General features: G+C 35.0%; 1 protein-coding gene across 1 annotated transcript; it reads left to right on the forward strand.

Annotated features, from left to right (window-relative positions):
- Nucleotides 1–200: 200 nt before the first annotated feature.
- LOC135194099 (uncharacterized) lies at nt 201–7,401 on the forward strand. The gene is made up of 6 exons (XM_064218715.1): nt 201–282; nt 546–639; nt 985–1,095; nt 1,526–1,623; nt 6,699–6,758; nt 7,328–7,401. The coding sequence occupies exons 1-6, from the start codon at nt 201–203 to the stop codon at nt 7,384–7,386; spliced, it is 504 nt and encodes a 167-aa protein (XP_064074785.1). The 3' UTR covers nt 7,387–7,401.
- Nucleotides 7,402–12,785: the final 5,384 nt, after the last annotated feature.

Here is a 12,785-nt window from a genome sequence, read left to right on the forward strand (position 1 = left end):
GCAAGGTTTAAGTGTGTACCATCAGCACTAGTGTGGGCTTAAACACATCAAGTGTGGATTCAAACACATCGCGAATCACTTAAACATTTGTTTACAGTTTGATTGATTTTTTTTTGTACGTAGCCATGTTGTACGGAGTTTTGTTCGCTCGTTTGTTAAATTTTCATTAATACTTCCAATAGGAGTAAAATGTGCAAACGATGTGGAGCTCTGGTGCGCAGAGTGCGGTGCAGTACCAACAGCATCCTGAAACTAATCGCGAGCAGGCTGGACTGCACATATGTGGGCACATATATTCCGTTAGAAACAGCGCAGCAGTGACTCGCATTTCTAAATATTCATATTTTTTATTTTATTTTTAGTTAGCCTTAGGTTAGGTACTAACAGACATTTAAGTTTTGTATTATTAACAAAATGAGTCGATGATACTTGAAATAAAAAATATTATTATTATTATAAAATCATGTATATCAGAATCTGTAACATAGCCGAGAAAGTCGAGACGAACAGCTAGTTAAATATAAAACCACTTCATTATATTCCAGTTTTAAAGGCAGACACAAAAGGTCCGGCCACTGTTAAAGGTAGAAGACAAGAGTTACCAGATGAGGAAAACACCGAGCCAACAGCCTCTGCTAGGTATTTTTTTTTAAGAAAGTAAAGTAACCTGTAAATATCCCACTGCTGAGCTAAGCCTCATCTCCCTTTGAGGAGAAGGCTTGGAGCTAATTCCAACACGCTGCTCCAATGCGGATTGATGGCAGAAATTACTGTCATGATGCCTTAATTCATCGCTGAGCACGGGTTGAATTATAAACACAAATATAAATGTTAATTCATATTTGTCCGAATTTAAACCCACGATCTTCGGTTCATATTCAGAATGCAGCAACGAATTGAAAGGTCAGGGCATATCGTGTACGCGATGTGAACGCATTGATCTGGCTTCCGTAGATAGTTATAAATCCGTTATTCCTGCTATAGGTTTACGACGGCCTCGTCGACAAAGAAACGCCCACCGCGAACTACGCCACTGCGTGTTTCGTTTGAAGAAAGTTGCGACTACTTGGCACATTATTGCTTAAAAGCCTATAAGTATGCATAATTACATTTTATGGATAGCTATCCAATTTCGTCGTAATTTAGTTAGGTTTTATGATATAGACAGGCGGACAGGAAACTTGGCTACCTTATGATAATACCTGTACCAGATCCCGCTCTTCCGTTTCAATATTGGTAATTAATTTTTGAATAAATAGTGCCCATATATCTATTAGCTTATTCTTTGCACGTGTGTGTCTTGTTTTTGCTCGGGCGTGCGCGGGGACCGAGTATCAAGAGAGCTTATTATATACATACATTATAATAAATATTCATTCTATAAGTTAATTATTATTATAATATATTTAATATAATGGAGTAAATATACTAGAGTTTACGTTTAAGTTATATAAGATTCAATGGAGATTTCGAAAAATATCAAATACAAAAAAATATTACATACGAAACAATATTATTTTTTCAGTACCGGAATACTCTGCGGCAGGACATTGTATTACACTTACCACACCTTCAAAAACTACTGTTTACTTGATTACGTGAATTGCATGGAAAGATACGAAGGTAATGGATTAATATTAAAATACGTTTTAAAAATATACAAATTATCTGGTAAATGCTGTTAACCGTTGAGGAGTTCTTTCGTCTGGAGCAATACTTGGAGCAATTTGTAAGTAATTTTTAAATGTTGCCTGTTTAAATATTTGTAGCTCATGTCAAAAAACATTGCTAAATAAGACATAGTCATCAAGATATATTAAAGATTACAACATACAAGATTATATTAAAGATAAAAAAGATGGATGAATAAGATAAAAAAAAAATTGTTTCCTAGACAGAATATATAAAACTTGACTTATGAATTTGACTTTAAAGTTCAAATTTCAAGGTTAAATAAGAGGAAGTGTTATTAATTCAGGTTACAAGATTTCATCCAAAAAATTGAATAACTAATAATAATATTACAAACAGTTCTTCCAGACAAATTATTGTGTAAGCCACTAGAAATACGCCATACGACGAGATAAGCCATATTGTTTTATACTATTTATATAATTATAAATACAAAAATTAAATCAAACTTCCTACACAATTTAGATGGTCACGTGTATTTGTATTCGATGTGGTTATTTGTGAGTGTGCAGTAAGTACATGTGAATCTTAATTATAGTTATTAGTGATCTATGACCTACTTGAAATCTCAGCTGCTTGATAAATATTTGAAAATATCGTTAGAAAAACAGAAAGTGTAACAACGTAATTTAAAAAAATAACAGAAACTACAGTATTAAATATAAGCCATTTATTTTTATAATAACTTTATGAATAACTTCTACTACCTACTATTTGGGAAGGACACAGGCTACTTTTAACCCACTCTTCGACGTGGTAAAAGGGGGTCGCAGTTTGTGTGCTATAGGTTTCTTCACAAATTTTATAAATTACTCGCAGAAAATCACAGCTTTATCTAGCTTAAAATAAATAGATAAATAAAAACAGTAACGGTTATTGTTTTTTCTACAGCCGTAGGACTTAAAAACATCCAAATATTTTACAATTACTTTAATTATATTAAACTATTACACTAACTTAAGACAATACTGAACATTGTTTTTTTGTTTTTGAATGATCAATTGAATGATTAATATAAATTTATAATTAATTACGAAAACTATATTCTGCTGATGAGGACTCGTTGATCTGCTTCTCACGTGGAACTGGCGGCGCGCAGCATCAGCGATTCCCCTACAGTCGTCTCATGTAAAACGTTCGTAAATAAAACAAAACTCAAAACATTTCAGACCACAGAAACTAGGACGATATAAACTTTAATTAAATTATTCACAGCTGCAATCTGATCTCTTAAATAAAAATGTCAGTATGTTAAATGCAATGCTCAAAGCTTCTGGACGCTTTTTCACTTTAATTTTCACATTTCGCATGCCGACTCTTCGCCTAATTTTTGACGTTTTTAAATCGATCTTCCCATGTTATGTAATAGTTGAACACGTGGCTTCACCAGCGTGTGATTGAACTTGAGACGAAAACACAAATGACTATTTGTAATAGTAATATTAGATATAAAGTATATAAATTATTTGGAAGCAGCGATAGTCAAGTATGGACACTGATGAGCTTCAACGCAAAAGTTCGTACCATCGGAATGTACTTCTAACTTTTCGAAGTTACATATGTCTTTCGAAGACTAAGCTAGCGTTATATTGAAATAATATATTTTATATAATAATAGGCACTTCCTTATATATTCAAATTCAAATGAGATCTCAAATTATTATGAGTTGCAGTTTTTTTTCGTTTTTATAACGTAGGACCACTTACCACCAGGTTTTAAGTGGTCACTATAGCCGCAGTTACTTGCAAATACCTACTTATACCTATTAACATCAAAAGAGGAAGTCTTTTTTAATTACAAATAGACACTTCAATTTATTTATTTGTTTTAACAAATATTATTGTAAGCAAAAGATAGGGCAGTCAGTTTCTGCGTTACCGATTTTACTTGTTCCTGGTTGAGACATTTGTATCTACGATACGTGCGCTCCCCTCCAGTCAAAGACACCCTAAGGCCAGACATCATTCCAAAATACACAAAGTCGAACTAGATGTGAAAGTAACTCTGTCTATTTGTGTGTTGCTCTTTTACGGCCAAACCACTGAACTGACTAAAGGACATGGCTACTTTTTATGCCTAACACTCAGGTGTCCGTCAGCGACCAACCACTAAAACGCCAGCGAAGCCGATCACGATATATGTAATGATATAATTACAAGGCATAATTTAGTGTATCTATTAAATGTATTTCATTTTTAATATATTTTCAAATAACATACATTATTATGTCAAAAACTACTCAAAGTTTCGAGCGAAGTTTTGAAAGTTTGGGACGTTCCATAGTCAGTCACTTTGCTCTTGAGAAACATGAATAGTGGACTTATGTAAGTATTCTTGTCATCGACGTAACAAGACTTACTTAGTTCCCAAAATTCAAGATGGAAACATTTGTTTACACGTTTTGAAAGAATTTGAAGAATTGATAAAACTATACCAAATGGGGAGACGTATTTGTAACGCCTAACAGAAAAAAATAACACTTATACCAGAAAATGCTGTGTTCATATTTATAAAAAAACTGCGCTTCAAAATTTCACCGGCTTTAAATTTACATAGTGCAAGTCGTCGCCCGCGGGTTCACTCGCTTTTTAGGGATTTTTCGTCAGGTTTTAAGTCCTTCTTTGGCTTCATATAAAATTTCATCAAATTCGGTTCAGTCGTTTGGCTGTGAGAGTAAACACAGACAGAGAGAAAGACAGAGACAGAGTTACTTTCAAATTCATAATATACTTATGTTACTTGTTTGAATTTTGGATCTTTGATTTATTTTTGTAGTATTTATAATTATATGATTATCTTAGTAATATTTTGGTGCTACGGCGTCGTGTCCGTCTGGATTGGCACCAGCTCATGTTTATTTTGACGCCAAAGAGCAATATTTAATATTATTGTGTTCCAGTTTAAAGGGCTAGTGAGCCAGTATAACTAGAGCCACAAGGGACGTAACATAGCCAACTAAAGTTACGCTAACACAATCTCTCCTACCGATTCTTGATTATGCCGACACTTGTTGCTAACTTAAGTGAGGAGCAACTAAATAAACTTTGAGCGATTACAAAACCTATGTATACGGTTCATATTTGGTTATATTTATATTATATATATTTATTGTTATCTGTATATTGTGTACTATTATATTATGTATTTATACAATAGGTAAACTAAATAAAAAACCATAAAAAACTAAAATAAAAAAATTAAAATTACTGTACCCTTCCCATATATGTATGTAAATATAATCATCCTCTGCCCAAAGGTTGCCTGGAAGAGATCGCTGCTGAGCGATAAGGCCGCCTGTTGCACCTCATGCAACTTTTGTGTAACAAAATTTTTCTTTTAAGTTTTAAGTTTGGGTCCAATAATGAGTTAATAAAAAAATAAATAAACATTAACAAGACATTAAGAAGAAAACATTCTCAAGGTAGGTAGGGCATTGGCGATGTAAGGAATGGTTGATATATCTTACAGCACCAATTTTTATGGTATAATCACTTGCTATCGTCGCCCATTTGGCTGTCGGCCTACCTATGCCATAAGAAAAGCCTAGCGTAATAATGACTTGGAAGAGAAGGAAAAATACATGCAAACATTCTTACGTTTACGTACCTTTTTAGGAGGTATGGGCTAAAATCACGAGCCCTCTTGGTTTAGTCAGAGTCGGACAGTTATAGTTCGGTACTTATTTTGTTAACTCAACAATTGTTGTTTTCGATTTACGTCGACAACGTTCCCTTTCGTTCTGATAGCACGCGGCTGAATTCCAGAGCATAAACAAATATTATATTTATCAATAAAGATAAATTGAAAAGTGCGGAGTTCTCATCGTTTCGCATGCAGAGTATTAAATTATTGTTTTTTTTTTGAATAGTGCATTTAATTGGTGCAAAAGAATAAACAAAGGATTTAAATATCGACTCTATACTTGTTGACATTTATTTTCTGTGAAATTTATATTCGAACCAGTAGTATGTAAATTATAATGTTAATCCTGTAAAACGACAGATTGAAACGGCTCGTGACGTTGATCCCTTTATAAAATGTGTTCCAATTTGCTGTAAGACCCACGATGCAGGATAATCTAGTATGGAAACAACTAAATAAAAATTTGTTGATTTTTTTTATTTTAATAATAAAATTTTTGGATTTTCATTGATGGAAAAATTCGCTAGCCATCACAGTTGAAAGCATCCATAGCAATATTCAAGTTTGATAATTATATATAATATTTGAGCCGAAATGGCCCAGTGGTTAGAACGCGTGCATCTTAACCGATGTTTTCGGGTTCAAATCCAGGCAAGCATCACTCAATTTTCATGTTCTTAATTTGTATTTACAATTCATCTCGTGCTCGACGGTAAAGGAAAAAATCGTGAGGAAACCTGCATGTGTCTAATTTCAACGAAATTCTGCCACATGTGTATTCCAACAACACGCATTGGAGCAGCGCGGTGGAATGTGCTACAAACCTTCTCAAAAGGAGAGGAGGCCTTAGCCCAGCAATGGGAAATTCACAGGCTGTTAATTTAATGTATGTATGATAAATATACATGATGCCACATACTTGGTGGTAGGGCTTCGTGCATTTCTGGGTAGGTTCCGCCCTGTCATTAGATAATAATATACGTAGGACATATTATAGTACACGAGCGTATGCGCAAGCACAAGCACTCTGTATTCCCCCACTCTGATAATCCGATGGGACTGCAGATTTTTATCAGTCCGACCTGGGCTTTGAACTCAGGATTTCGGATTCTGCAGCTTTATATCCCGGTACTAAACCAACGAGACGGAATAAGATATTCTACTACAGAAACTCAGTGTTGTTGTATGAAGGGTGAGTGAGTCAGTGTAACTATAAGAGATGTATTAATGTTCCCAAGGTTGGCAGCGTATCGGCGATGTAAAGAATTGTTAATATTTCTTACCTATAGTTTATGTGGGTTGGTGCTGCTTATCCTACTAACCTATAGCTCAAAACATAATTGAAGCTATCTCTCTATTCCAGTATGGCAAGTAGTCCACATGGGGGAATGTTTCAACGTTACTGAACTATCTGAATATTTAGGTAAGTATACTCGTAATCTTTATCTTAGGTAACTTTGCATCCTTGTCTGACGTCTGAAATTTGTCGTGTGGAAGATAAGGATGGATCAGATGAATTTGAAGACAAGCAGATTATGTATTATTACGAGTGTGTGGTAATTAAACTAACTAAAACAGCTTCACTCGGATATTTGGTGCACCTATATGCTCTTCTATGCTTTATATATCTGTGCCTAATGTGATTCAGATCCGTCCAGTTGTTCTTGTGTGAGTGATCCATGCGTCAAAATTTTCGGATTTATAATATCAGTGAGCTCACTATAAGATTCAATAAGCGATATGTTCTATTTATTTTGTTTGATTTCGTATTTATTAGCTCGATGTCCAAATAAAGATTCAATTCTGTTTTTTTATTTAACAGTTTTTGATATATTCAAACTTAGTTCACAGTATTACCTACATCTTCATTTGTTTAACCAGTTCCTCTTGACCCTCGACTTCTAGTATCGCATTGTTTATAACTATTAAGATTTCAAAAATAACAGAAATTTTTGTATTTACCTAAAATGTAACTCCCGTTTTTTTTTGCAGTGTACCCCTATGATGACGACTATTTCCTAGATCAGTACTACGTGCTGGAAGATCACTGAATAACATAAATTTAGAATTATGTACATCAATTTTATTAACTGTGAATAAAACAACCTCAAAATAATTATCTCACTTCGGGTATAACTAAACACAAGTAAAACACATCACTAATCACACAGGTATATTAATTAAGATTAATTAAGATTAATATACCTGTATAATTGTGACATTAAGACGTATACATGGAAATTTTACTACATTTAAAAAGACATTTCTTCAACATTAGTACTTAGAACAACACCAAACGTGAGCGCGACTTAATTCGGTATAGCGACTCAATCATTAAAATAATAAATTAAATATATCAAAAATTAACTTAATACAATATTGAACAGCTCCATCTGAAGACCTATTGAACCGCACCGATTATTCAATGTAATCTTCTCTGCTTTGCTCTTTTGCATCAACGATCACTGCTTTAGTATCTTATGACTTTCCAGCTAGTTTTTTATGTCAATACAACAACTTGGGACCACAATTATGATTTTTTTTATGATACGTGTAGACGTGAGCAAATGGGCCACCTGATGCTTTGTGGTCACCACCGCCCATTGACAATGGCGCTGTCAGTAATATTAACCATTTCTTACATCGCCAAAATGCCACCAACCTTGGGAGCTAAGATGTTATGTTCCTTGTGTCTGTATTAACACTGGCTTATGCACCCTTCAAACCAGGACACAGTAATACAGAGTACTGCTGTTTGGCGGTAGAATATCTGATGAGTGGGTGCTACCTAGCCAAGGCGCTACAAGTAATTTTACCCTCTCTCAAGTCAACATAAATAATTAAGTACAATATACATATTAACAGATCTATATATTAACATTGATGAACAGAATACTCTGCAAAATATATAACAAAAGTAATTAATTCGCTTCTAAAACAATTTGATATATACCGTAAAAATAATATAAAATACACAATATTAATGTTAAGTTTTTTATCAATTAAAATATTTAAAGTATTTATAACTAATTGTTTTTCTTTCAATTCTTAATTTCCTCTATGGTTTGCAATTGCAATAAAAAATTAAACACTTTATTATCCACATGAAGGGCGCTTTTGACAGTGCCTATTGACGGGCTATATAAAAGCCGATTACCAGTGAAAAATTGCCCCGCCTATGTCTGTGATACCTGCAACTAAAGTTTGTATCCAGGTATTCACTAGCAGCCTAACGTCATAGCGTTAGGCTAGGTTAGGTTAAGTTCCATAGAACTTACTCCTGGATCCTCTATTGCATGGATTCGACTAGAAGCAGGCCCATTCCCGGTTTTCATCGATGACGTCGCACTGGTGTTCTTGGGAGATACGTTCCAAGAAATCGAGCATGAAGCAATAATGGTACTCGACTATGTGTTAGCGGTTCAGCAATATTAGCAGATAAAGTTCGGTAATGAACGGTGAGTGGGAAACAGCTCAATCGGTCTGGGAGTGGAGTTCAGCCCGTGCTACGGATGATAAACTAGAACGCTAAACGTTCCAGCTTATGGTAAGAGGTCACCACTGCCTAGACATTAGCACTGTAAGAAATATTAACCATCCCTTAAATTAAAATACGACCAAGATAAAATGTGGTGCCTGTAGTTACACTGGCTCACTCACCCTTCAAACTGAAACATAGCCTTACTTACTACCTATTACTTTTTGGCTGTAGCATAAGTAAAAAGTGTGTGGTACCATATTGTATTTTTTTTTCGCTGGAAAAACGTATTACGCGTTTCCCCCAGTAAAGTGGGGGGGTATGTGGGACTCACCGGTGCCCAGGACTGCGCTAAGTACACCGGAATACCCACTAAAAAACCAACGGTACGCTCTCCGTCTTTTCAGCGGGCGCCACAGGATCGCTTTCGCATGCTACTGTGACGAAGTGGGTGGTACCTACCACGAAGTAAATAACAATTAAACAAAAGGAAAATAAAAAAATGTTAATTATCTAATAATACGTGTTCGGTATTCATTATATAAAAGTAATCTCGCTAATGTTAATCTTCCCCTACATCGATGTAAACATATTAATCATTCATCGCCAGAGTTTAATTTCGTTAAGGGTTTCCTTCCTTCAGCCTATAATATATCAGACTTATATGGTAACAAGTCGGATTATTAAGAAAACTTTCATTAATAAGGTGTCTAACTCGATAAAGGATTATATTATCACTACACAGTACAAAAAAAAGTCGCTTCCCGCTGTCTGTCTGTCCATGTATGGTCAGATCTTTAAAACTACGTAACGGATTTTGATGCGGTTTTTTTAATAGATAGAGTGATTCTCGAGAAAGGTTTATATGTACAATACATGCATAATATATTAGAGAAACACTGGACATTTTAGAGGTTTCTAATGCAATATCGTAAATAAACATATTATTTGCACTTACATTGTAAACGGTGGCTGAGCTATACTCGTCTTCAATCAAGTAGTCAAAAAAAATAAAAAAAATAAACGAATTCAGATAAACCATATTGTTTAATTTTGTAGCTGCATTGTCGCATAACGATTGTCATGTAATATTAGTTGTAAGAAGTTAAATAAATATAATACCCTCTTATTTTTAAGTCAGTTAATAAAGACAGAGCCAATAAAAATTAGAACCTAATTAAACGTCTAATAAAGGCAGTCTGGCGACCTTACGTATGGAATCATTTATAAGCCTCTGTTAATTTAATCCTAATCCGCGTTACACAATTAATATTTTTTTTTCAAACGTGCTGTTCTACTTTACTAGTTGCGTATTTAAATATTAACGTAGACTAAAACCTTTTTGGATACATTTCATCTGAACAATATCATTAATAAAAAAAATCGATGTGTTGTACAAAGTGCTAATGGCTGTTAAGCTATTTCTTCCAGACAAATTATCGTGAAAACCACTAGAAATGAACGTGTGATTTACAATAAGATAACGAACAAGATAAGCCATATTGTTTTATACTATTTAAATATTATAAATACAAAAATTGAACCAAACTTACCTTATCTTACTTGGTGGTAGGGCTTTGTGCAAGCCCGTCTGGGTGGGTACCACCCACTCATCAGATATTCTAAGGTTGGTGGCGCATAGCTGATGTAAGGAATGGTTAATATTTCTTGCCTTTGTCTATGGGTGGTGGTGACCACTTGCCATCAGGTGGCCATAAGCTCGTCCGCCAACCAATACCATAAAAAAAATGTATTATTATTATATTGTTGTATTATATATAGTATATTCGATGCAGCTATTTGTGATTGTGCAGTAACTACATGTGAATCCTAATTATTAGTAGTATTATGTTATCATCACTGTCCAATGACACTGTAAGAAATTTTAATCATTCCTTACATCATCAATGCGCCACTAACCTTGGGAACTAAGATGTTATGTCCCTTGTGTCTGTAGTTACACTGGCTTATAACTGGAAAATAGCAACATGGTTTTTTCTTTGGCCATAAATTATACATATGGCTCTTCTGTGTGACACCGACCAGACCAGAGGGGTCTACATAATGCTCTACCAACTTATACAACCATATCTTTGCTAAAATTGTCACGAGAACAAATTCACTTACAGCAGACCAGTAGGGAATAAATGTAACAATATCTCAGAAAAATGTTTTGGATGTCACACTTGGGAATAAAAACTCGTTTCGTCTGAATCTCCCCATATTTACTACCACATAGTGTGTTTTTCGAAAATGATGTCTCCCTGACCAATTACGGCTACTGGAACCATTCTTAAAGAAGACTACCCAGTGCGGAGCATGTTATAGTGAGTCATCATCATCATCCTCCTGCCCTTATCCCAATTTTACTTGGGGTCGGCGCAGCATGTCTTCTTCTTCCGTACTTCTCTGTCGGACGTCATCTCACAAGTAACATTCTTTCTAACCATATCGTCTTTCACACAATCCATCCATCGTTTCTTGGGTCGTCCCCTACTTGTAGTGAGTATTGCACTTTAATACGTCGATGTCGATGGTACCGCAAATCCGACAGGACCGGATAGGTTTTAGGCGCAAGATCAACTAACTAGAAAGGCTTTGAGATGAAATGGCTATTGAAAAACGTGCTCGCGTCCATTCATTCCTATTTTTAATTGCATTTAAAAAATACTTTAAATGCTTATAAGACACTGAAAAATTGTATAAGTATATATTGTTATTATAATGATCATTTACGTATTGACTCATGACATATAAGCAGCCTATAAATTTCCCACTGCTGGACTAAGGCCTCCTCTCCCTTTGAGGAGAAGGTATGGAGCATATTCCACCGCGCTCCAATGCGGGTTGGTGGAATACACATATGGCAGAATTTCAATTAGACACATGCATGTATCCTCACGATGTTTTCCTTCACCGCCGAGCACGAGATGAATATAAACACAAATTAAGCACATGAAAATTCTGTACTTGCCTGGGTTTGAACTCGAAATCATCGGTTAAGATGCACGTGTTCTAACCACTGGGCCATATCGGCTTCATCATCGTGCTCAATATTTGTTAAACCAAGTGTTTCACGAGTCAATTTTACTAGCTTTCAGAAATAACATAACAAAAAAACTGTTCCATATGTCGGCCAGTTGATCGCAACGACTTCTCAACGAACCTCGCTTTAAGGGCAAGTTTCTCGAACAGTCACAATAGTTTTATTTCTAAATTAAGAAAAAGCGTAAGTGCATATCGGTACTTTGACACATGTGCCATTTGTACACCAGCAATAAAACTATCCTCGTCCAATCCCTTGCCACATCTAAGACGTTAATATTAACGTCCGTTAGTTAACCGTACAAAGCCGAGGTCTGGGTAAACCTAATTAATTAATAACCAATCAAATCAATTGTTTAATCGTTGTACGTTGGATATAATTGGTTCGATATATACTGTGCACTTAAGCAGATACGTCATATAGATCGTTAAATTATTAAACATATAGACAAAGTAGACCCATGTTAATAATTAATCTTATGTATTAATGACTACATTAATTAAATGATCACGAGCCTACCCGTGAAACATTTTACCTTTACATGAGTTATCGCAATAAATGTATATTATGTTATGTATCTAGGTAGGACTTTGCAAGCCCGTCTGGGTAGGTATTCTCCCACCAAACAACAATACTCAGTATTGTTGTGTTTCGATTTGAAGGGTGAGTGGGCCAGTGTAACTACATGCACAAGGAACATAACATACATAATAAGGAATGGTTAATATTTCTTACAGCACCATTGCCTGTGAGCGGTGGTGACCAAAACTAAATAGAGTTCAAGGCAAAACTCACACTCACCGACATATCTTCTATACAGTACTTATAGCATCTTAACATCACATAATACTTCTTAGTTAAGAACGTCAACTGAAATAATGGAGTGTCTATGTGTGCGTAAGATGCCTCGTCTATGTGTGCGTAAT

Source organism: Vanessa tameamea, chromosome 24 (genome assembly GCF_037043105.1).
Source record: "Vanessa tameamea isolate UH-Manoa-2023 chromosome 24, ilVanTame1 primary haplotype, whole genome shotgun sequence".
NCBI classification, from domain to species: Eukaryota; Metazoa; Arthropoda; class Insecta; order Lepidoptera; family Nymphalidae; genus Vanessa; species Vanessa tameamea.

Coding starts and splice junctions, on each gene's coding strand:
- LOC135194099 (XM_064218715.1), top strand. CDS start 201: ATGTGGAGCTCTGGTGCGCAGAGTGCGGTGCAGTACCAACAGCATCCT. Junction 1,096..1,525: donor TATTGCTTAAAAGCCTATAA/GTATGCATAATT, acceptor TTATTTTTTCAG/TACCGGAATACTCTGCGGCA. Junction 6,759..7,327: donor TGAACTATCTGAATATTTAG/GTAAGTATACTC, acceptor TTTTTTTTGCAG/TGTACCCCTATGATGACGAC.